Genomic DNA, 21,379 nt, shown 5'->3' with positions numbered 1-21,379 from the left:
AAGCATAGCATTACACAGCGTTGGCATGGCATGGCACGGCACGGCATAGAAGCGAGCATACAGCATGGATTTCCTTTTGCTCTGTTTTTCATATCATCTCATCTCAAATTCATTTTCGCTTTCTCTTTTCATGACCGGCTAGACCAGGCCCAGGCGGCCCAACCTTGAGTCTTTCAATTTGTTCAGATCAGCTGCTCTCTATAGAATATTCCTCGATGGAAAATATATTTCAACTCTCTTACCAATGTCCCGTCACTATAATCTTCTTTGCCACGCGCTTATTTCCCCACACAGAATCTAACACGTATCAAAATCAGCATCTGCCAGACATCTCATACATAAATCTTTCAGAACTTACTTTTCAAAGATAACGCCCAGTACATCCTCAACATCTCCAAACTCATCCCGTCCTGTGATCCGTGCAAGGCAATTCGCAGCATACCTCAGATACTCGGCCGCGAGTACAGCATCGGCATCCAAGCCCTCTTCAGGGGTAGCCTCCATCATGAAGTCCTCCAAGTGTCGACGGCACTTGACCAGGAGCTGGCGTTGGCGCTCTGTAACGCCTAGCAGATCCTGGAGATCTATGGGCATGGATGTCATTTTATCAAAGGATGCCACGAGCTTGGTGATCACATCCTGGATACCGCCAGGATCCTTGCTTTCCCATGTCCCTGCCTGAGCCTCCTTACACGACACGGACACGAACTGCGCCGCCGCTAGTTTGGGGGCTCGAATTCGAACAGCTTTTCTGAAATCTTGAACCAGCTTCTCAAATTCTTCTTTACCAACTGCATCTTGTTTATTGACAACAACAAGACAGTCCTCTGCCCCGGCAGCGAGATCGAGCGTTTCTTGGTCGTATTGCATAAATGGCCCATCCTGACCATCCTCCACGGATGCTAGGACTATAACAAGGTCAGAGTCCAGAGCTTGTTGCTTGGCTCGCCGTATACCTTCTTCCTCCACGGCCCCAATTGCGCCACTATCAGCCCCGTTTAGCACCGGGGAACCTTTGGAGCGAAACCCAGCCGTATCTGCAAATGAACATAAATAGCCGCGAATGTCTAAGCTTGCCTCGACGATATCTCGCGTTGTGCCTGCTTCACCGGACACAATAGATGCCTCGCGCCCAACGATCAGGTTCATAAGCGAGCTCTTACCAACATTGGGTGGCCCTAACAGCGCTATACGAATTCCGTTCCTCAAAAGCTCGCTCCTTTGACTTCCCTGTTCATGCAGCTCAATGCTGTGTAGCATCCTGGCAACTTGCGCAGTCACGTTCTGTAACAATTCAGCTTGGGACTCGTCGAAGTGCTGGTCTTCGGAAAAGTCGATCAATGCTTCGATCTCACCACGAGCCAACAAGAGCTGCTCTCTCCATGCCTCGTATTGTCGTCCAAGAGCACCTGAATTGCCTCGCACAGCTGCACGACGTTGCTGTTCCGTTTCAGCTGCTAGGGTGTCACTCAGGGATTCAATTTGAGCAAGATCCAGGCGGTCGTTGAAAAAGGCGCGCTTCGTAAACTCGCCAGGCTCTGCGTATCGAATACGATGTGTAGCGGAACATTTCGGAATGGCTGTTAACACAGCTTTTATGGTGGCTGATCCTCCATGAACGTGCAACTCCAAGACATCGTCACCAGTTACAGTCTTGGGGTTAGGAAAGTAAAGAACAAGAGCTTCTGAGTCCAGCACTATCTGTTCATTATTGGCATGCTGGGGGTCATATAGGGACCGCACTGTTGCATATCTTGGTTTTGGCAATGGCTTCGACGGGCAAAGTGCCTCGTAAATCTTGACACCAAAATTAGATACCTGTATATATAGTAATTTGTATGACACTTACCCCAAGACACGATGGGCCAGAGATGCGAATTACCGCAATACCCGCCCGGCCCTGCGCCGTTGATAGAGCATAGATGGTGTCGTCTATGATTGGTAGTCCGGAGACAGATCCAGAGTTTTGTGTATGCCACGACTGATGCGAGAATGGCTTCGTTGACGAGGCAATAGAATACCGCAAAGGTGGTGTCAAATTTTCGTCGTTGCACTTCCTTATATAGAATGGCGATAGGAAGACTCGAGAGCGATTCGCTTTGCAATTGAGCCTCCTTAGGAGACTGCGTCTCAGCATCGGCGAAACGAGTGATAATGAAATATTCGGACTTGTTCTAATTTTCATATATTCCGACTTTCCTAGAATAAAGACGATAGACGCTGTATTTGGGAGAAATAAATGAGTATTGGCTGAGTTTTTCTGGTTGGAGACATAAACAAGACTGGAGAGAAACCTAAGGTTGATTCCATCCTTGCTATAGCGCTCAGGGCCCACTGATCGTAGCAAAATGATAGTGCACTAACCCACTGGAACTCACCCATCAGGGCCTGGGTGAAGGATGTTTAACTTGAGGTACCTACGTACCTAGTAGAGGATCATCACCAGTACAAGCTATTTAAGTAGAGCTCCTTCTATTATACTTCATTTATTTGATTCTTATTTTTTATCCTCATGGAACATGTTGGATTCAACATCTATCTAGGTTGACTTTTATCCTTGATGTCGTACACGCATCTAATCAACTCCACAAATCCTCAAACCATCCAGCTCAACCTTTTCATGATTGAATTTTCTTATGAGGCAGCAAACGTCTCGATGAACTTGGCAAGCTTTTCAGCGCCGTCCAAAGGAATGGAATTGTAGCTGCTGGCACGAATACCACCCACACTTCGGTGGCCCTTGAGGCCGGTGAGACCCTGCGCAGTGGCCTCCTTGAGGAAAGCCTTCTCCGTACCATCAGTGTCGCCATTCTTGGTAACTCGGAAGCAGATGTTCATCCTTGAACGAACAGACTTGTCAGGGACAACTCTGTACACATCGGGGTGAGCGTCAAGAGCACCATATATAAGCTCGGCCTTCTTGGCGGACACGGCCTCCTGTCCCTCGACCTTGTTATAGGTGCTGAGTGACTTCTTGAGAACTTGGCCAGCAATATAGACACTTAATCTAGTCAGTACATGTGCCACACGTGTCATATAGAAGCGCTCACTCGAAGATGCTCAGGGTATTGTAGAGACTGTTGTTCTTGGCGATAGTCTCGTAAGAGAAGATGATAGGAGGGATAGGAAGTCCAAGTCGCCGAAGAAGTGCGGCAGGGGGCTGAGGTGTCTTGGGGGGAAGAAGGCTCTTCTTGATAATCACAACGGTGACACCAGTGCAGCCGAGGTTCTTCTGGGCGCCGAAGAAGATGACTGAGAAGTTTCGGACAGGGATTCTCCTCGACAAGATGTTGGAGGACATATCGGCCACAACAATGGGGCCCTCGCCGTCAGGTCCAGGGGTCAAGGACTGAGGGAAAGCAGGAAATTCTACACCATCGACGGTCTCGTTGTCGCAATAATACACCAAAGCAGCATCCTTGGAAAGGTTCCAGGTGTTCTCCTCGGGAATCTTGCCATACTTGCCATTATTGATCTGGCGGGCGTCAGCGACAATGTTGACATGCTCAGGACCAAGCAGCCGCTTAGCTTCTTCAGAAGCCTTCTGAGACCAGCCACCAGTGACAATGTAATCCGTCTTGAGCTCCTTCTCGACTGCATTCCTGAGCTCCTGCTCCACACGAGGGTCGTCCTCAGGAGCCTTGAGGTTGGCAACAATCTGGGCCTTCTTCTTTGTCACCCATGCACCGACAAGGTTGTACAAGGTAGCCGAGAACTCTCCACTTCCACCACCCTGCATGAAAAGAACCTCATAGTCCTCGGGAATGTCAATGTATGAGGCAAGATCAGCCTTGGCCTCGTTGATGATGTTTGTAGCCAGCTCTGAACGATGGCTGTGCTCAGCAATACCTTGTCATTTGTTTAGTGACGTTGACGACGAATTATGATATTTTGGGTGTACCTAATCCGGTATGCTCATAGTCGATGAGGGCCTGGGCAGCCTTCTCAAGGACGTCTGTGGGCAGCAGAGCAGGGCCTGCGCCGAAATATGTGATCTCAGATCTGGAAGGCATGATGTCGTTGTGTTGAGAGAAGAGAGTGTGATGGAGTATGCGAGAGGATAAAAACTGGAGATGTCTAAAAGTCGCGGGTATTTACTGTAAGTCACTGTGAGTCATCCAATAGAAATGCCCACAGAAGAGATCCGGTATTCAACAACGTATGACTCTGAGAGGGTGAGTTTGGTATGACAGGAGCAAATTTGAAGAAATGAGGGGTATGTGTATAGCAGTCAAGAATGGACAGGTCTTGTTCAAATCCTCGATAATTCAACAGATTGGTGAACCGTGATGGCTGTGAACTGCAATCGTTATTCGCTGAGGCTAAAATCGCCATCATTGTGGTGGCTCCGCACCAATTGGGGGTTTTGTTAGGCTGGCACAGCAGATATTAGAGGGATATGAAAAGCTGTGCCAGTTGCTGTTGTGTTCTGAAGTGTATTGCCTCAGAAAATGCTTTACCGGGCATGCCTAATGAGTCCATCACGGATTGTCGAAGAGTAGCAGTAACTTCAGGACTTCTATCGAGAAGCTGCATTTACTTGCACGAGAACGTTAAAGTCTTGAAAACAGATATTTTTACAACAGAGAACCCCAAGACCAAATAAGTGCAATCAAGGTAACACACGAACAAACGTTAATAGATAGCATGAATTCCAAGCCATTATCTGCAATAGAACCTGCTTAAGGTATAGATAGTAAGGGAACATGCATTCTTTTCTGAGCCCCCCACTATACTTCAACGGTTTAATCCAAGTTCATCATTGATGTACATCGTTAGTCATGGCTCCAAGTAACAGCAATTGGCTAATGAGGCAAATATATCCTTCTACTAGCTTTTCAAATCGGAGCAACGACTTCTCTTACCAACCGTTCCCATGGAAGTGTGCTTGCTTTTCTGATTGAACACTTGTAGCAAGAGCCTTCCCACATGTTGAGCTCTTCTGAAATTACAGTTCTTTTCAGGGCATTCGTGTCAAATAAGCTCTGGTCCTCGATTTCTCTAACAGTAAGTCAGGCGTAGTCTCGCCATGCTCTCATCCAATAAGAAAATATACAATCTTACAGGGACAGACAGTAGTTCTCGTCAAGAAACTTAAAACCATTGCAGAAGGGTTTCTTAAGGTAAGTGAGAGATTCAAACTTGCCACATCCCAGGCGGGATCCAAAACGATGATCACAGAGCATCAACAACATGAAACTGTCAGATTTAAGGATACACTGATTATGAATGCACGAACGGGCAGCTGGGTGGTTGAGGATATATCACACCTAACGCCACTCTGTGATTCCATAATTCAACTTGACCCCTTCTTATGGAGCCAGAGAGTTCGGTAGAGGTGATTCTTGTCCATATTTCCTTCTTTGTGAAACTACGAAAATAGGTCAATTATGAGAGATGCAGGCTAGGCAGGGAGAAAATAAGAGCCTCAAGGACCCCATATTATCATGAAGCTATCCGATTGAGCAGGCGGTGTGGCGGGTCATCCACGGCAGAATGGAAGGCTGCAGGTCCCAGCGCAACGACCCAGCCCGGGCTACGAAGCTTGAGCTGCCTGGTGCTCAACCACCTCAACTCCATCCCGACCTACCTATACTAACAACCAACGCCCAAAATCCACCTCTCCACGAAGCTCTCCATCGCAACCCCCACCCATAACGAGATTTGCTTCGCGCAATCCCACCGATCACATTCTACACGGCGCTGCCACAGCAGCTAATAATTCATCATGTTCAGAAACAACTACGATAACGATTCCGTTACCTTGTACGTCACCTAAGCTGTAAGCTCCATCCTGGTACCTTGACCAAGCTGACTTTCCCCAAGCTCGCCCCAGGGCCGAATATTCCAGATTGAATATGCTGCTGAGGCAGTGAAGCAAGGTTCGGTCGTCGTCGGTATCGCCAGCAAGACCCATGCGGTTCTATGTGCTGTCAAGGTTCGACCATCTCCCTGCCCCTCCATAGTATCCTTGTCCCGTACAACAGCTTTCGAAGTCATTCTTCTAACACGCACTCTCGTAGCGAAACGCAGAGGAACTTTCATCCTACCAAAAGAAACTTTTCACTGTCGACGAACATGCTGGTATCGCCATCGCCGGTCTTACTTCCGATGCTCGCGTCCTCTCCAACTTCATGAAGCAGCAGTGCCTAGGACACCGACTCACCTACGGCCGTGCCATTCCCCTCCGATCCCTTGTCGACATGATCGGTGAGAAGGCCCAGATGAACACTCAAATGTACGGAAAGCGACCTTACGGTGTTGGTCTGCTAGTTGCCGGTGTTGACGAGCGCGGTCCCCACCTGTTCGAGTTTCAGCCCTCGGGCATGACAGAGGAGATGCTTGCTTTTGCCATTGGCGCGCGAAGTCAAATGGCTCGAACATACCTTGAGCGCAACATCGACGAGTTCGCCGACTGCTCAAGGGAGGAGCTGGTTAAGCACGGTCTCAAGGCTCTCAAGGAGAGTTTGGTTCAGGACAAGGAGCTTACAGTAGAGAACACTTCAGTCGGTGTAGTGGGCATCAACACAAAGGACGGCAAGAAGAAGGTCGAGCCCTTCAAGCTGTACGATGGATTCGAGGTACAGCCATGGATCGAGAGCGTCGGCGAGGGTCAAGGAGGTGCAGAGGAAGGCGAGGGCGAGGGCATGGATGTGGACAGCTAAACGTGCGACGAATGATGAATCGGATACACGTGGCGTCGGGTTGCTAGCTAAATAGATCATGTACAATTACATGCTGCAAAGACAGCTTTTCATGGGTCTCACGTCTGGTCAGTCACAACAGAGCAGGTGGCTTGGGTCATCAGTCCGTCTATTTATGGAGCGCCAGTCTATCCTATCCTAGAAATGCGGAAACGAAGAAATATCCGTAAACACCATCAAAACACCCGTTTGCCTCCGATTTCCTAATTCAAACCCGGATCCAGATCCAGCGCCTCAAAACAATCACTTACTGGCTGCCCCATTGAAGCTGATAGATAGCATCTGAAACCTTGTATTCGCGAAGAGCCTTGATTGCGCCTTCAGGAGTATCGGCGTTAACCAGGATGTTCTTGTTGGCAGGTTTTACAAATCCCTCCTCAGAAGCGCGGTCCATCCACTGGACGATACCGTCCCAGTACCCCTCAATGTTGAGTAGAACGATGCCGCGGTTATGGATTCCTAGTTGGTTCCAGGTAGTTGTCTCGAAGATTTCCTCCATGGTACCAAATCCGCCGCTCAAGCCAATGAAGCCACTGCCGGGACCACCAGCAAAAACCTCCTCGGCCATGAGCTTCTTTCGAGTATGCATATCCTTGACAACTGTCGTGCGGCCATAGACAGACTCCTCGGGCACAATGTGGTTGTGTTCGTTGACAGTTCCGTAGGTGCCATCTCGTTCAAACTTGACCAGAGCCTCAGGGATGATGCCATGGACAGACTCGGGGCCATTGATTGCGCAGAGACTCTTTGCCACCTCGCCCATAAGTCCGACAGTTCCTCCTCCATAAACTATAGTCCGGTGTTAGCCATGATTGGGGTCATACCCGGAGGTCGGCGGTTGGCGGCCCGCGATGGTATCCGTTACTGGCGGACCGCCTCTCTGATGTGACTCACCTAGGTCAATATTGTTTTCAGCCATGGCTCTTCCGAGAGCGCGAGCAGCTTCAATGTGAGCAGGACTCGCACCAGGAGCAGCACCACAATAGACGCAAATCTTGGTTCGAGGGTGGCCGTTCTGTGAGGCAGCGGCTGCCTGTGATGAGATGGTGCTGTCCGCAGTCATGATGGAGTTGTTTGTTGTTTTGTTATAAAGACTGTAGGTTGTGTGTGATAGTATATATAGAGTGGTTGTGTCTGGAAGGACTCGACTAAGTTTTAAGAAAGAAAGAGTTGAGTTCGTATGGAGCAGGACTATTTATTATATAATAAAGTGAGAACAATGACGGAGGCGGTTTAACAATAGAACTCTTGTTTCGGTGAGTCTTATGTGGCGACCCTGAAGGATTCAACTTGAACTAAGAATATCCCAGATGAGTCAAACTTTAGAGCATAAATTGTAAACCAGGAAAATACAAACAAGAGTCAAGAGAATGATAGTTTACAACTTTATATACCAGTCATATGAATAGCCCAGGAACCACCTAGTTAAGCAAAAAAGTAACTTGACCAACACAAACATCCATGGATCTGCCAACGGCCTATCGGGCTATTGAAATGGAGCGACGGGAGCCACGTCTTCGGAGGTGCTGCTTGCGGCCGTGCTCCCTGCATTCATGTAAGTTGTGCCACTACAAACTGCCACTTATGAGATATGTTACTGGACAATGGCATTGATGACTGAGGTCAGCTGGTTGCCGAGACGTGAGGCGTGTTCTAGCAGGATAGGGCGATCCCCGGCATGGCTTAGCATGGATATCGCATCGTGAGCATTGTCTTGAACATCATTGATGCGTTCAATGGCGGGGCCATGATCTCCCCATGATGCACTGTAGGGGAGGAAAGAAAACTCCGGACCTTGCTCCTGAATGACAAAAACACTTGGGTGACTTTACATAAATTTAGGCTATCTTTGCGAGGTTTAGAATATCTTTTAGTGAGTTTATTTTGACACCCCGCATCAAGGTCTGGTGTTTTCTTGCTCCCCGAGGACCTGTATCTTAAACTCTTTTAGTGGACGCATCTTTTTAACGTGGTCAATCTCCGAGCCGACAACGGCCGCCGCAGTAGAAGGTACAGGGGTACGTGTTCAGGTGGCCAATCGCTATTCGCTCGTGTCCACAGCACGTCAACGTCAACTGTCATGGAGCCTGAGAAGTGGACTTGCGAGGGGATTTCCAATTTCCATCCTTAGTCTCAGAACTCGGACCAACCAAACACATCGCCTCAGGTGCATCAACAACCAACCTTGACTCTAGTATCAAGGTAGGATCCTGCAGGTCTTCTTCAACCCATTGCACAACGTCTGTCATTCTCTGCGATTGAATCGAAGCAGACGCAATGGCTGAAGCTCAAGTCTTGCCTCCCCGTCAAGGCGAGCAGCAGCAAGGTGGCGGCGGCGGTAGTGTAAGTCATCGCAAAGTAAACTTTGCATCGTAACCATACACTAATATCGATTCTATCCAGGGTTTCAGCTTCAACAAGCTTCTCCTCGGCGGCGCCATCTACTTTGGCATCAATGCGGCCCTCAACTTGGCCTTGAAAAAGGACCAACGAGGAGTTACAGTCACCAATCCCGAAACTGGTGAAGCCGTTACAGTCCCTGGGAATGTCGAGGGTGTTCCTCCTTTCCAGCTTCGCCCGAAGGAGCTCAACGAGGGCGCGACATACCGTAATATCCCAAAGAACATTGCGCCCATCTGGCCTCAAGATAGCCACGTCGATATCATCGTAACGCTCTCCCAGTCGTTCAACCCAGCCCCTATCTCGCAAGTTCCCGACGAATATCTTGTACTGCAAGAGAAGGAGTTCCATCTTAGCAATAAGTCCGATAAGCGAACGATTGAGACGAAGTTCACGGTTCCTCCAGCTGTCCAGCATAATGGTACCCTCTGGGGTCATTTCTACATTGGCCTTCCTGGAAGTAATCTCGATCCTAAGCAGCCCGGATATGATACTTCCAAAGCCTACTACTTCACCTGGCCTCTAACACAATACCTTCCCAAGAAGAAGGTTGCCAAGACTCGAAACTTGCTCGAGGATATCCCCAAACATGAGGAGGAGCCCGAAGAGGAGGAGCCCACTGGACCTATTATTGCGAACTACTATCATCCTAATGCAAGCTTGTCCTTCGTTCCCGATCTGGGTGTCAAGGATTTCGCCACGATGGCTCCTCAGATGCGACAATACTTGCGCCTTGAGGCTACTGGTGCTCGAGATGGCTCTGGTCAGCACGCCTGGTACTGTAAGTAGAAACAACTTATATGCCAACGACATGGTAACTAACATTGATAGACCCTGTTCTGTTCGTCAACACTTTTTGGCAATTGACAAACCAGATGACCCTCCTCAACGACACCGTCAAGGAACTTCCCCTTCGTATTGATCTCGGTAACTTGGCCAGCTGGCAGTTCCAGCTCATGTCTACACTTGAGACCAACTCCAAGGAGTCTGCTCGACAGGCAGCATTTGGTGGTTCGCTTCCTGGTGGCGGTGACGGCACCGAGATCGAGATGATCAAGGAGGTGTTCCTCGACTCCAACCCAATCTTGCTCGGTGTTACCATTGTAGTCAGTATCTTGCACATGATTCTCGAGACTCTCGCGTTCGGGTCCGATATTGCCCACTACCGCAAGAAGAAGGACAACGTCGGTATTTCAGTCCGTTCGATCCTGGCTAATGTTTTCATGCAAACTGTCATCTTCCTGTACCTCCTCGACAACTCTCAGAACACTAGCTGGATGATCCTGGGATCTCAGGTCGTTGGCATAGTCATTGAGTTCTGGAAGATCACCACTGTTGTCAACGTTCGCATTCGTCCTGGCGGGCCAGGATCTTTCCTCCCTTACACTATCGCATTCGAGGATAAGCAAAAGTTGACTGAGACTGAAGAGAAGACCAAGGAGTACGATGAGATTGCTTTCAAGTACATGTACATTGCTGGCATTCCTCTGCTGATCGCATATGGCATTTACTCTCTCTACTACGATTCCCACAAGTCGTGGTACTCATACATCATTACTACTTTGGTGGGATCTGTCTACGCTTACGGTTTCTTGATGATGGTTCCCTCGCTGTACATCAACTACCGACTGAAGAGTGTCGCCCATATGCCTGCCAAGGCTATGATGTACAAGTTCCTCAACACCTTCATCGACGATCTGTTTGCTTTTACAATCAAGATGCCTTTCTTGCACCGTTTGGCCACTCTTCGCGACGATGTTATCTTCTTCGTGTATCTTTACCAACGATGGGCTTACCGCATCGATTACAGCCGTGTCAACGAGTTTGGCCAGGGTGGTGAGGACGAGGCTGTTGACGACAAAGAGGCCAAGGAAAAGGCCAAGGACAAACTGGTTGAGGATGTCAAGGCCGAAGCCAAGACAAGTAGCGCGGATACTGGTAAGGCCAAGAAGCGGAAGTGAGTTGCAGACGGCAATAAGAGCCGAGGAAAGGCCCTTGGGTTTAGACTGCCGGGTTTGCTTCGCAGTCATAACTTTGATATCTATGTTGTAGTTCTAGTCGACCATTTTTAGTTGAATATCAGATACATAGGAATCAATACCATCTAGGTATGCAACGAATGATCTGTCAGGACTCGTGTAGTGAAACAATATGATTCATATGAGGTGAGTCATTGTCATTGCGTTCGCCCATGGCACAATCTTTGACAGTTCATTGATAAGCTTTCCTTGGCTCGAGTTGATTGATGGACTGGCTTGGTGGTATGTCGTCTGATTCGTAGCCCTACGAATATACGAAGCTACGAATGATCGATTTGGACGATAGGACAGAGGAATACCCCGGTCCCTAGGTTCGGGACACCCGACAGGGCGTTGCAATTTATGACCCACTAACGGGCGTCATAGCGGGTGAGTTATAGGGAACTTCAGTGCTGTTCCTTATTCCGTCATTTTGCGGAGAAGCTCACCTCAGCTTTTTGATTCAGCGTGCGTATCAATGGAAGCTGGCTGTTTCAGACTTGGGGGGTCCAGTGCCCAGTACGCACCTCAAGTGTCCGCGATTCGTACATAACCCACCTACCTTTAGGTAGTCGTACCTAAGCAGCTAAGACAACTCTCTTTTTAACCATATTTCCCTCCTTCTACATCCCCTGAAACTCTTCAATAGACGGTCTGAAGAATCATTCCTTGGAACCCCTAGTATTTTTTGCCTGCACAGCCTCATCTTCACGAGGGTCACTTTGACAATAACGGAAAGGACCCTGAACAGAAGTGCTACGAACATTACGTACCTACCAATTGCTCAGCCTCATAGGTGCTTTCGGTTGCTTGGTTACATGAATACAGCCAAGTAAATAAATAGCACAGCCGAACGCTCCCGTCCTGTGCGCCCTACCTTGGAGCTCTTGTCACCTCTATCGTCACGTCAAGCTTCCTTCAATAACCTCCCGTTCTCTCGAGCCGGGGGAGTCCGGTTCGAGCCGACGAAACCTCATGCGCCGCCCCCAATCGCATCAGTCCCTCGCCCTGCGACGACGCCGGTGATTGACATCTCTCTACTACTTCGAATTCATTGCTTTTTCTACTACGGATTAAACCCTTCCACGAGACTTTGGGCTTACGTTATCCTCCCTCGACTCAACCCCGCGCCCTCTCAATACTTGGGAGAAATCGCAAACCTTATCCTCGACACCGAATCATGAGCAGCTCTGACTCGGTCGGGTCATTGCTTGCGGCCATTGCGACTCTTTTATCCCAGGGATTGCGAATCCTCAGTTTGGCCGACAAGAGCCATTGGGGACCGGACGAGCACGAGCAAGTACACGCCTTTGCTTCTGCGTTGGACGAAGCCAAGAAGGACTTTCAAGAATTGGCACCTTTAGTTAATGGACAGATATACTACGAGACCGACCGCAAACGTACGTATTCTCCGATGCAGGCATTCCCGTTGGCTTCGGGCTTTTACAGTTGAGTAATGAATCTGTTTACTGACTTGTTGGCCAGATGAATCCATCGAGGAGTTGAGAGCTCTCAAAGCTCAATTTACAGCTCATATAGAACATATACGAGATTGGAGCCGGTCAGGCGGTCCAATCAACCCAATATGGGTCCGCGAAACACATGCTTTACAGCGAAAATTACACAGAGCACAATGTCGAGCAGCACGTCGAATTTATAGCTCGGAAAAAGAAGGGTCGGCAAGGTGTTTGGGAGCTTTCCTCGTCTACCGACAACAACGACAATGGACGTTAAATAAGACCGTGCCAGACGAGGCCGAGTATTCGAGAAGGTATCGGGAGGAGCTACACTTATGCAATACTATTGGGTCGTTCAAGCGATTTGGCGATCGAGATATCGCTTTCGTTTGCGACTATTGCGATGGTCACATAGTATGGGAGGATATTGAGAATATGCCCTCGATACGGACGTTCCAAGAAGCCGCCGCGTCTCCAATATTGACACTATCACCAACAATCGATAACCCTCACTGGCAAGCAACAGCGTTCACATTGTCTGGACATCAAGAGAAGCAGGTTGTATTCGCGCCCGTAGCCATCGCAAATCATGTGTCGCCACAGCCTCGGGATTGGCAGGCCGGCTTACTGTGTCCATATTGCGAGGTGGAATCAACAGAACCTCAAGAGCAGTATGATGACGAGGATGTATATCGACCAGATTTGGGGTACGAAGACATGGAGGCGTTTCAGGAACATCTTGAATGGCAGCATACAGTGACGGCGCCAACCTCTCAGGCACAGGCGGCTTCAGATAATTGCATGGTGATGTAGTTGAGAGTAAGCGGTCGATTTTGGGGCTTCTTAACAAAAAATGTGGTGTTTTCCTTGATGATTTTGGGTAGAGCAGATGACACATGGAGTTTGGAGTCTCATACGGTATGACCTAGGTGAGGCAGCATGGTTTAGGAGCAGCATTGAGGTTATGATTTAGCAAGAATTGCCAAAGCCAGCATAGATAGACGAATTAACTTAGTCATAAATGATCATATAAGTAAGTACACAACCCTGCAGCGCCCCCTCCTGTTACAAGGGCACAGCTTGGGCCTCAAATACCCCTGAAATGTTGAATCGTAGCTCTCAAATTGCACACTCCCAGACTAAAGTACAAGTGGCTAGATTTAGTTATTAGATGTATAAACAGAAACAGCTCGCTTGCATTTCTTAAAAGAACCGCCAATACAGGAAAAAGATGATGATGAACCCAAGAGCCGCGAAGGGTCCGTACTGCTTGAGCAAAAGTTCCCAGTTGATACGCACCGCCGCCCTACGATACTTTTTGCTGTCATCACGCAGCCTCGAGCTGATCTCTCCCATGCGCTCCAGACTATCTCCACGGTAGAGCAAATCCTCAATGTTCTTGGTCATTACCTTTGTCACATCGCGCAGCTCATCATTAAGTTTATCGAGGTTAGCCGAGGCTCGGGAATCGGCGTAGGTGGTCTTTGTCTTGGAGATAAAGGTGTCAAACTCCATGAAGGCGTAGGGTCGCAGAGCAGGCGAGTGGACCTGGGATGCTGGGTAGGTGGTTGTGAACTCGCGTGCGAGATCGGCTAGGTAGGTAAAGGCAAGTTTTCGAGGGTACGAGGGAGCGCAGATAGCGAGGAAGACGATGTCCGAGTCGATGAGGTAGTGCAGCGTATGGTTGGGGGTCTCGATGGAGGCCTGGGACTCGGAGTTGCGTGTGAGCTTGCGGAGGACCTGGCGCACGTTCTGCTTGGTCTCTGCGAGGGTGGACTCGGCCTGTTCAGGTGGTTCGTAAGCATGAAATCGCGGTAAAGCTGAGTTGTGGGGAGTACCTGTTCATCATCGACTGAAGCACAGAGCATGAGGCCTAGCAGTGTGTTAGTATATACATTTATGGTGTTACGGAGGATATTGACCTACCATCAAGCCTTGATATTTGCGTAGAGTAGATCATTGTAGTGGTTCGTGGGTAGAGTGCTGGGTAGCAGGGGAAAGGTGCGCCGGTCTACTCCGTAGAAGTGGTTTGTTTCTTTGGCTTGAAGACTTTCAGCTACCACTACGTGTCAAGAAAGACAGACGATAGAGGGATGACGTCGAAGGGGCACGAGACTGAGCCACGCCAAGTATGGCCAAATTCTGTTTCGACGATCGATTTGAGTGAGGGTTTTATCGGAGATTCTCTCAGTTTCTGACTTGCAATATTAGTGTTTGGTCGTTTTGGCTTTTGGAAGATCTGTATGTATACGATCGATGGTCAGTGGAGCTGGCGCATGGCAGAGGGAGCTCTGTGCTGATAAGATAACGAACCGACTTGTCATTCCAGTTCAAGATGGTAATTTGTGATGAATTTCGCATTCAAATATTCTTTTGGCTCATCAAGAAATACTTATTTTAGAGCCTTCTTGCAAAGAAACTCTATTCTTACTCGCTGTGCCAAACACCCCAGCTATCAGTCTGTAATTGAGGGGTTCTATAACGAAGGTCATTTAGGAGCCTGTAAACTCCAAAGTCAAATCATCATAACTCTACAACAGCAAAGGTCAAAGGTCATGATGCGTCAATTCTATATGATATAAGTCGTTTCTCATCTCTATATCTCATCCTCTTCATCGTCAAAGTCATCCTCTCTGCCCATTTCGTAAAGAATTCTTCCGCCTTCTCCTGCACCAATGTCCGTTTGCGCATCAAAATATGGCAACACAATACCCTCTCGATCCTTTCGTTGCTTCTCTGTGAGCCCCAGATTGAATGTGCTCTCAGGTTCATCCTCTCCTTCACCAGTCTCTCCGCTGTCCGTTGGTGCTGCGAACATTGGGTGGTCTGTAAGCAAACACACCTTGCCGGGTTGAAGCGCTGTAACCAAACTCTTGGAGCTGAGAATAAACTTTTCTGAAATAGTTCTTCCACTTCTTCGTCGTAGTTCCATATTAATAACAACTCCATTGCTGTCCTCGTTCCGGTCTCTGCCCTTCCCTCCAAGTCCGACGAGTACTCCCTCACGATCTTCGTTCAGACCCCACTCTGGCTCCTGAATGCTCCTGTTTCGAGCCTTCTGACGCTCAATCTCTTGGTAAAGACTGGATAGCCTCAGGATAGCAGTAGCGAGGTGGCATAGTACTGTGAAAGGATGAGGTTCATACTCGCTGAACGACCTTGGTAGTACTATAGGTACATCATCATGGTACGTGGCAACGATAGAGACAGCTGGCGTGATGATGCTCGAGAGAAAACTTGCCAGGGACTGAGGAGCGGCAGATGCCAAGGCGTTTAGTGAGTCAACAATCACAACGGCCCCTTAAGATAGTTAGTAACGATATGACCTGTGATCATGACTCTACTAGGCTTACTTTGAGTGAGCTTCCCCTTATCCAAAAGAGGGTTGAAAGCAGGATAATGATTCAGTAAGTCTTTGCGCACAGTCTGAAGATCTCTGCCCGCAGCTTTTATGAAAACATCTGCATCTTGTGGTTTCTTCAGCGTTACCAGCGACAGGAAGATAACCTGTGTCTTTGCAATCTGCATTTTCCAAGTTAGTCATACTGGCTCTCATGTTTTAGGGGACGTTCAATACCTTTGCTCTCGACACAAATTCGCTGAGAACTGATCGCGCAGGTTGTTCGAGATTGTCTATCACGAGAGTAAGAGGACTTGCGCCGTCACGAAGGTTGAGGAGTTTCTGTAAGAGCAGCAGACTGTGCGATCGGGCATGGATATTCGAGGCTGGTGCCATCGTATGTTAGGGCACGCCTGGAGCCTGTATGAGCGCTAATTGATGGTTTGTGGTCACGGTAAATAATACGGTCAACTTGTCCGTTCTCATAAAACGGGCGAATATATCTTTTTTAAGGCTGGGAAGATGAAATATTCCAATCAGCGCCTGGATCTTGTTTTCGGTGGGTGTTGGTAAAATTCAGTGGGTCATCCGTCTAAGGTATCCTCAGGAAGCCAGAAAACATCAGACCTTGTTATAAGGTGTCAATATAAACTCAGCAAAAGGTATAATAAGCTTATCCGAAATCTATGCCAAGTTACTTAGCCTTTTTGTCACTTAGGACCAAGATCAGATCCTGAATATTCTTTCCCCTAGTCCATCTCCCGCTTTCGTGACTTGCTTGGAAGGACTACCATTTCATGACCTCATTTCACGGATACACCATGTTCAAGTGTAGAAACTGAACTTGCATGCAGCAAGTGCTCTCTAATGCCGAGTGCTCAACATAGTTCAAGTGAGAAGAACGGTTGGTTTATGTAGAAAGAGAGTGTAGAGAGATTATAATGCAGTTTATCATGCGGAAAGTTACAGTGCATCTTAGGTCTTTAGGACTGTACTGCGTACTGTGACGCCAGGTCCCACCTCAGGAGAGCCAAATACGCAAACACCCTTTATAATTAGTCTTTGGGTAACTCAAGCAAGTCATGATAATGAAGTCAAAATATAAGCAAACTTCCCGTGTCAAAATTGCGGCGGAGTTCTATCATGGATTAATAATAACGCCCCAACTTCATTGCTTCGCTCTTTACCCGCAGATTCTATCCTCAAGCAAGCTCATCCCTTGTATCGTCACCAACAACCTCCATCATGGAGCTTTTTCGCTGTGCAATGGCCACAGCTATAGGTCCCTCGTGCGCCGGTTCACATCTTTGAAGTTCGTCAACCTCGGAGTCAATGTCGAGATTGTCTTTCTTCTCCGAAGTGCTGTTCTTCATATCGATGTCCTCCTTCTTGTCCGTTTCATTCTTGACTGTCTCAGTGTCCTCCATTGTGACGTCGGTTGCCTCCTTTGACACGGCAGGTCCTCGCTTTGTCTTGAGCTCTGGTGGTAGCTCGACATCCCATTCATCTCTGAACCTGTTGTCCAGAAATTCGTCGAAATCGCCCATCTTGCGTCTCTCATGAGCTGCCCAAGCATGCGCTAGCCATTCGGGATCATGCCGGCCTTGGGCGATGTTTTCTGTGTAAGCAGCACAATCGTGACGGAAACTGTCGTCGTTCATGAGTGACGCAAAATCAGGACAGGCATCCTCTGTGCCAGGATTTAGAATGTGCTGGGAATCAGGGAAGAGTGCCAGGATTTCTGCCTTCTCTTCTTTGTCAAGAATATCCCAGGCCATCGGATTCGACAGTATGCTCTGCTTTCGTTAGCGATCTTACTAAGTTACAAAAGACGGAGCGCCTTACTCTGAGATCAGCTGAAGCTAGGGGTGATTTAGGATCCGTCAGAAGGTTATCTGCGTTCCACTTAGACTTTTTCGGTACTTTTTTCACGAGGACCCTCCGCTTGCCTTTGGCCATCTTCTTAGAGGTCGTCGCTGGGGTATCTTCTCGGCCATTGAGTGAAGTCGAAGGCGAATCCGGCGGCTGATCTGCCATGGTCGGGCTACCATGATCCTCGTGGTCAGGTGCTGATGAGAGGGGAGACGATGACGGTGCGTTCTTTTGTGCTTCATTTGATTCACCTCCGTCGATGTTGACAGTTATAGTTTCTTCTTGTTTGTCGGTCATGGTTGTGAAACGGCAAAGATGATCAGTTGCAGGTGAAAAAGGGCAATGCCGGAGAAAAGACGTTGTATTTGCAGCTGGGTGATGAACGTAGCAGAATCACAAGAGGCCCACGAGCATCGAGATTGAAAGAATAGAAGAAAGGAAAAGAAAAAGAAAAAGAAAAAAGATTTCGATATGAATTTGATTTGAAACACCTTCAAGTTGCCTCTTGAAGGTGGCCTTGAGCTTCAATGCGACATGGTAGAGATCTAGGGTAAGCTGCTCTCAGCAGCTCCTGCGGTTTTGCGAACCGTCCTCTGCAGCTGACAAAGACCTTGACTGTTAGTTACACCGGAGCCATTTGCCATCAAGTTTGTTGTTCATTTCTTTCTTTCTTTTCATTTTATCTTAAAGGAATCTGGTCGTTGCCGAGATACTTGATTAAGTTTATATAGCTCCGTTTTCGGCAGTCAATCGTCATATCAGCTCGGAACCCCCAAACTCTTGGGGTCAACCATCCCACGCGGCGTCGAACCCCTCACTGATCAACACGGAAACCCGGCCATGTACATACAGCTTTGTCCCCGCTATCGACGGATAAAAGCAAAAGACAAAGGATAAAGTGCGTGGTCCTGGTGCCGTGGCCCGTACGTGGCATGAGCTGAGGGTAAGCAAGCCATGAGCTCAGTTTCAATATATATCTCTTCTTTATCCTTTGCTCTATCTCTGTCACTCGATGAATCTTGGCAGTTAACTTCAAGCTACACCATTCGATAAAACACAATGGCACCTAATCAACCCCTTTGTCTTGGATATAATGGGATACATCCCTTTTCCAAGGTTGAGATTAAGGATCGTGCATCTGTTCAAGACCTCCTTCGCACTGTACTTGACCCTCTAGAGCCATTCTTCTCTCCCCAAAAAGCCCGTGTCAAGTGTCCCGGTGCAACAGCAGTCAGATTCGACCAGACTGCTTCAGAAGTTGAAGGAATATGCCGTCCACTCTGGGGCTTGGCTGCTTTACTGGCAGGCGGTGGTGATTACGAAGGCAAGGAATGGTGGATTCAAGGTATCAAGTCAGGGACTGATCCAGAAAACCCTGAATATTGGGGTTATCCCCAGGATAATGACCAAAGAATGGTTGAGATGTGCCCCCTAGGTAGCCCCCCCCCCCCCCAATACGAAGTCTCATCATGATGGACAACTGACGATTTGTTAGGCTGGGCGCTGGCTGTTGTCCCCGAGTTTTGGAGCAGCCTTTCTGACAAGGAGAAGAGTAATGTCGAGACATGGCTAGGAAATTCAATCAACGAGAAGAAGTCAGCTCTCAACACTGTACCGATTATTCACTAGCTAATCATCTTGCAGTATGCCCAACACTAATTGGCTATGGTTCCGTGTATTTGCCAACCTAGGACTAAAGAAGAACGGCGGTAAATTCTCCCAGGAAAGACTTGACAGTGACATTGAGCACCTCGAAACGTTTTATCGGGGAGGAGGCTGGTCTAACGATGGACCAGAAGGCATCCATCGTAAGCTTGAGGTCGCAATCTCTTAGCCCTGACTGACACGCGCCAGAAATGGACTATTACTCGTCAAGTTTCGCAATTCAGCTACTCCAGCTACTGTACGCCAAGTTAGCAGGGGAAGAAGACCCAAAGCGGGCAGAAGAATTCAGGAGGCGAGCACAACAGGTCGCTCTGGACTTAATCCATTACTTTGACGATGAAGGCAGAGCCATTCCTTACGGTCGAAGCGTAGGCTACCGTTTTGCCATGGTTTCTTTCTGGGGAGCGCTGGCACATGCCGATGTTGAGTTGCCTGCACCGCTGACTTGGGGCATGGTGAAAGGAGTTGTGTTTCGTCACTTGCGTTGGTGGCAGACCCAAGGTGACATTTGGACATCAAGTGGTACACTGTCGATTGGGTATTCCTACCCAAATATGTATGTAAGTATTGTTGCTCCCTCATTATGCTGTTGGCGACAACTAACGAAATTAGATGGCGGAAAACTACAACAGCCCCGGAAGCCCTGTAAGAGCCACATAGATTGGCAGTTCATGGCAAGTTTGCTAATGAGAACACTTAGTACTGGGCATGCCTAGCATTTATGTGCCTGGCAACACCAGAAGGTCACCCTTTCTGGACATCCGACGAGGAGTCAACCAGTGGTGTAATCCCCAAGATGAAAGCTTTGAACCAACCGGGTCATATTATGAGGTAGATACCACCTTATATGTACATTCATGTGAGACTGACGTTAGTACAGTTACCTTGGCGGCCACTGCATGCTTCTGTCATCAGGACAAGCTTGTAGCTACCCAATGAAAGGAACCCATGCCAAATACGGCGGATTTGCTTACAGCAGTGCATACGGATATTCGGTACCCCCTGGTCTCTTTTCCCTAGAGCAGTATGCACTAGCATCGCAACTCGGGCTCTCGGATGATGGGGGCGAGTACTGGAAGACTCGAAGGCTTTGCGAGTATGCCGGGATCGAAGACTGTGAGGGCACCCCAGTTCTCGTCTCGATTTGGAAGCCTTTCCCAGATGTCAGAATTCGCACCATCTTGGTCCCTTCACAAGAAGAAACCCCCAACTGGCATCTTCGAGTTCATCACATCAAGAGTGGTCGTGAGGTCATGACGGCGGATGGCTCCTTTGCTATTTCCAATGTCAACTCAACCAACGGACGATATCTTGGGCCGTACGATGAAACTAAGCACGAGGGAACATATCCCAAGATCATTGGCAATTACGATCTAAAGACACCCGATGGTTGGGCAAGCGGAAAGTCGGGGGCTTTTGCAGTATCGAAAGGCGCTGTCGGCATCAAAGCTTTAGAGCCGGCGGAACAACGTCAGGCTATGCTGGTCAATGCGGATCCGAACTCGAACTTGATCGAGAGCAGGAGCACAATTCCAACTCTGCAACATACTATCAAAGCTGGTGAGTCGGTCTGGTATGTCTCTGCTATATACGCCAAGCCCTCGGGGGTTGGGGTGAACAAAGAAAGCTATCTCGATGGGTGGGCCAAGACTCCTCCCATTCCTGGCTGGCTAGAGAAAGAGATGAATGCTTAACCCCAAAATGCTAGCAAGAGGTAAGCTTGAGTGGAAGGAATTAGATGGAGGACACGGGATTTGAAAGATCCCATCAATCAAATCATCATATTATCTTCTCCTCATCTGAAGTCCTGCCCCCCGCTTCGTCTATGCCGGCTTTGCGGGGAGGGCCTGCAGCTTGTTCCAAATCTTGGCACAGAATGATTTCCGGAGTAGATTGATCAGTCTTGGAAGCTTGGCTGTTGAG

The 21,379-nt window shown here is 48.5% G+C and overlaps 10 protein-coding genes; 4 read left to right on the top strand and 6 right to left on the bottom strand.

Annotated features, from left to right (window-relative positions):
- Window positions 1–354: 354 nt before the first annotated feature.
- On the bottom strand, window positions 355–2,137 carry FFUJ_13446 (related to GTPase MSS1, mitochondrial; the record flags this gene model as incomplete). XM_023576133.1 has 2 exons in its annotated part: window positions 355–1,797; window positions 1,850–2,137. The coding sequence occupies 2 exons, from the start codon at window positions 2,135–2,137 to the stop codon at window positions 355–357; spliced, it is 1,731 nt and encodes a 576-aa protein (XP_023429331.1).
- A 497-nt stretch (window positions 2,138–2,634) lies between these two features.
- FFUJ_13445 (related to 3-phosphoserine aminotransferase) lies at window positions 2,635–4,013 on the bottom strand (the record flags this gene model as incomplete). XM_023576132.1 has 3 exons in its annotated part: window positions 2,635–3,001; window positions 3,051–3,849; window positions 3,902–4,013. The coding sequence occupies 3 exons, from the start codon at window positions 4,011–4,013 to the stop codon at window positions 2,635–2,637; spliced, it is 1,278 nt and encodes a 425-aa protein (XP_023429330.1).
- A 1,715-nt stretch (window positions 4,014–5,728) lies between these two features.
- Window positions 5,729–6,665, top strand: FFUJ_13444 (probable proteasome component C2; the record flags this gene model as incomplete). XM_023576131.1 has 3 exons in its annotated part: window positions 5,729–5,766; window positions 5,827–5,938; window positions 6,024–6,665. The coding sequence occupies 3 exons, from the start codon at window positions 5,729–5,731 to the stop codon at window positions 6,663–6,665; spliced, it is 792 nt and encodes a 263-aa protein (XP_023429329.1).
- A 286-nt stretch (window positions 6,666–6,951) lies between these two features.
- FFUJ_13443 (related to Rossmann fold nucleotide-binding protein) lies at window positions 6,952–7,767 on the bottom strand (the record flags this gene model as incomplete). XM_023576130.1 has 2 exons in its annotated part: window positions 6,952–7,493; window positions 7,599–7,767. The coding sequence occupies 2 exons, from the start codon at window positions 7,765–7,767 to the stop codon at window positions 6,952–6,954; spliced, it is 711 nt and encodes a 236-aa protein (XP_023429328.1).
- Window positions 7,768–8,981: 1,214 nt separating this feature from the next.
- FFUJ_13442 (related to cleft lip and palate transmembrane protein 1 (CLPTM1)) lies at window positions 8,982–11,065 on the top strand (the record flags this gene model as incomplete). XM_023576128.1 has 3 exons in its annotated part: window positions 8,982–9,047; window positions 9,108–9,885; window positions 9,936–11,065. 3 exons carry the CDS (start codon window positions 8,982–8,984, stop codon window positions 11,063–11,065), a joined length of 1,974 nt encoding a protein of 657 aa, XP_023429327.1.
- Window positions 11,066–12,302: 1,237 nt separating this feature from the next.
- FFUJ_13441 (uncharacterized protein) lies at window positions 12,303–13,392 on the top strand (the record flags this gene model as incomplete). XM_023576127.1 has 2 exons in its annotated part: window positions 12,303–12,522; window positions 12,608–13,392. 2 exons carry the CDS (start codon window positions 12,303–12,305, stop codon window positions 13,390–13,392), a joined length of 1,005 nt encoding a protein of 334 aa, XP_023429326.1.
- A 390-nt stretch (window positions 13,393–13,782) lies between these two features.
- On the bottom strand, window positions 13,783–14,539 carry FFUJ_13440 (probable synaptobrevin SEC22; the record flags this gene model as incomplete). XM_023576126.1 has 3 exons in its annotated part: window positions 13,783–14,361; window positions 14,418–14,452; window positions 14,506–14,539. The coding sequence occupies 3 exons, from the start codon at window positions 14,537–14,539 to the stop codon at window positions 13,783–13,785; spliced, it is 648 nt and encodes a 215-aa protein (XP_023429325.1).
- A 636-nt stretch (window positions 14,540–15,175) lies between these two features.
- Window positions 15,176–16,315, bottom strand: FFUJ_13439 (related to protein conferring sensitivity to killer toxin; the record flags this gene model as incomplete). XM_023576125.1 has 3 exons in its annotated part: window positions 15,176–15,879; window positions 15,933–16,101; window positions 16,157–16,315. 3 exons carry the CDS (start codon window positions 16,313–16,315, stop codon window positions 15,176–15,178), a joined length of 1,032 nt encoding a protein of 343 aa, XP_023429324.1.
- Window positions 16,316–17,121: 806 nt separating this feature from the next.
- FFUJ_13438 (uncharacterized protein) lies at window positions 17,122–18,088 on the bottom strand (the record flags this gene model as incomplete). XM_023576124.1 has 2 exons in its annotated part: window positions 17,122–17,715; window positions 17,765–18,088. 2 exons carry the CDS (start codon window positions 18,086–18,088, stop codon window positions 17,122–17,124), a joined length of 918 nt encoding a protein of 305 aa, XP_023429323.1.
- Window positions 18,089–18,850: 762 nt separating this feature from the next.
- Window positions 18,851–21,150, top strand: FFUJ_13437 (uncharacterized protein; the record flags this gene model as incomplete). XM_023576123.1 has 7 exons in its annotated part: window positions 18,851–19,226; window positions 19,287–19,386; window positions 19,436–19,599; window positions 19,646–20,016; window positions 20,069–20,101; window positions 20,157–20,287; window positions 20,337–21,150. The coding sequence occupies 7 exons, from the start codon at window positions 18,851–18,853 to the stop codon at window positions 21,148–21,150; spliced, it is 1,989 nt and encodes a 662-aa protein (XP_023429322.1).
- Window positions 21,151–21,379: the final 229 nt, after the last annotated feature.

The sequence above is a fragment of the Fusarium fujikuroi genome, chromosome FFUJ_chr04 (genome assembly GCF_900079805.1).
Source record: "Fusarium fujikuroi IMI 58289 draft genome, chromosome FFUJ_chr04".
Lineage (NCBI taxonomy): Eukaryota > Fungi > Ascomycota > Sordariomycetes > Hypocreales > Nectriaceae > Fusarium > Fusarium fujikuroi.
The sequence above is the reverse complement of the archived record's forward strand: the minus strand, read 5'-3'. Positions and strand labels throughout refer to the sequence as shown.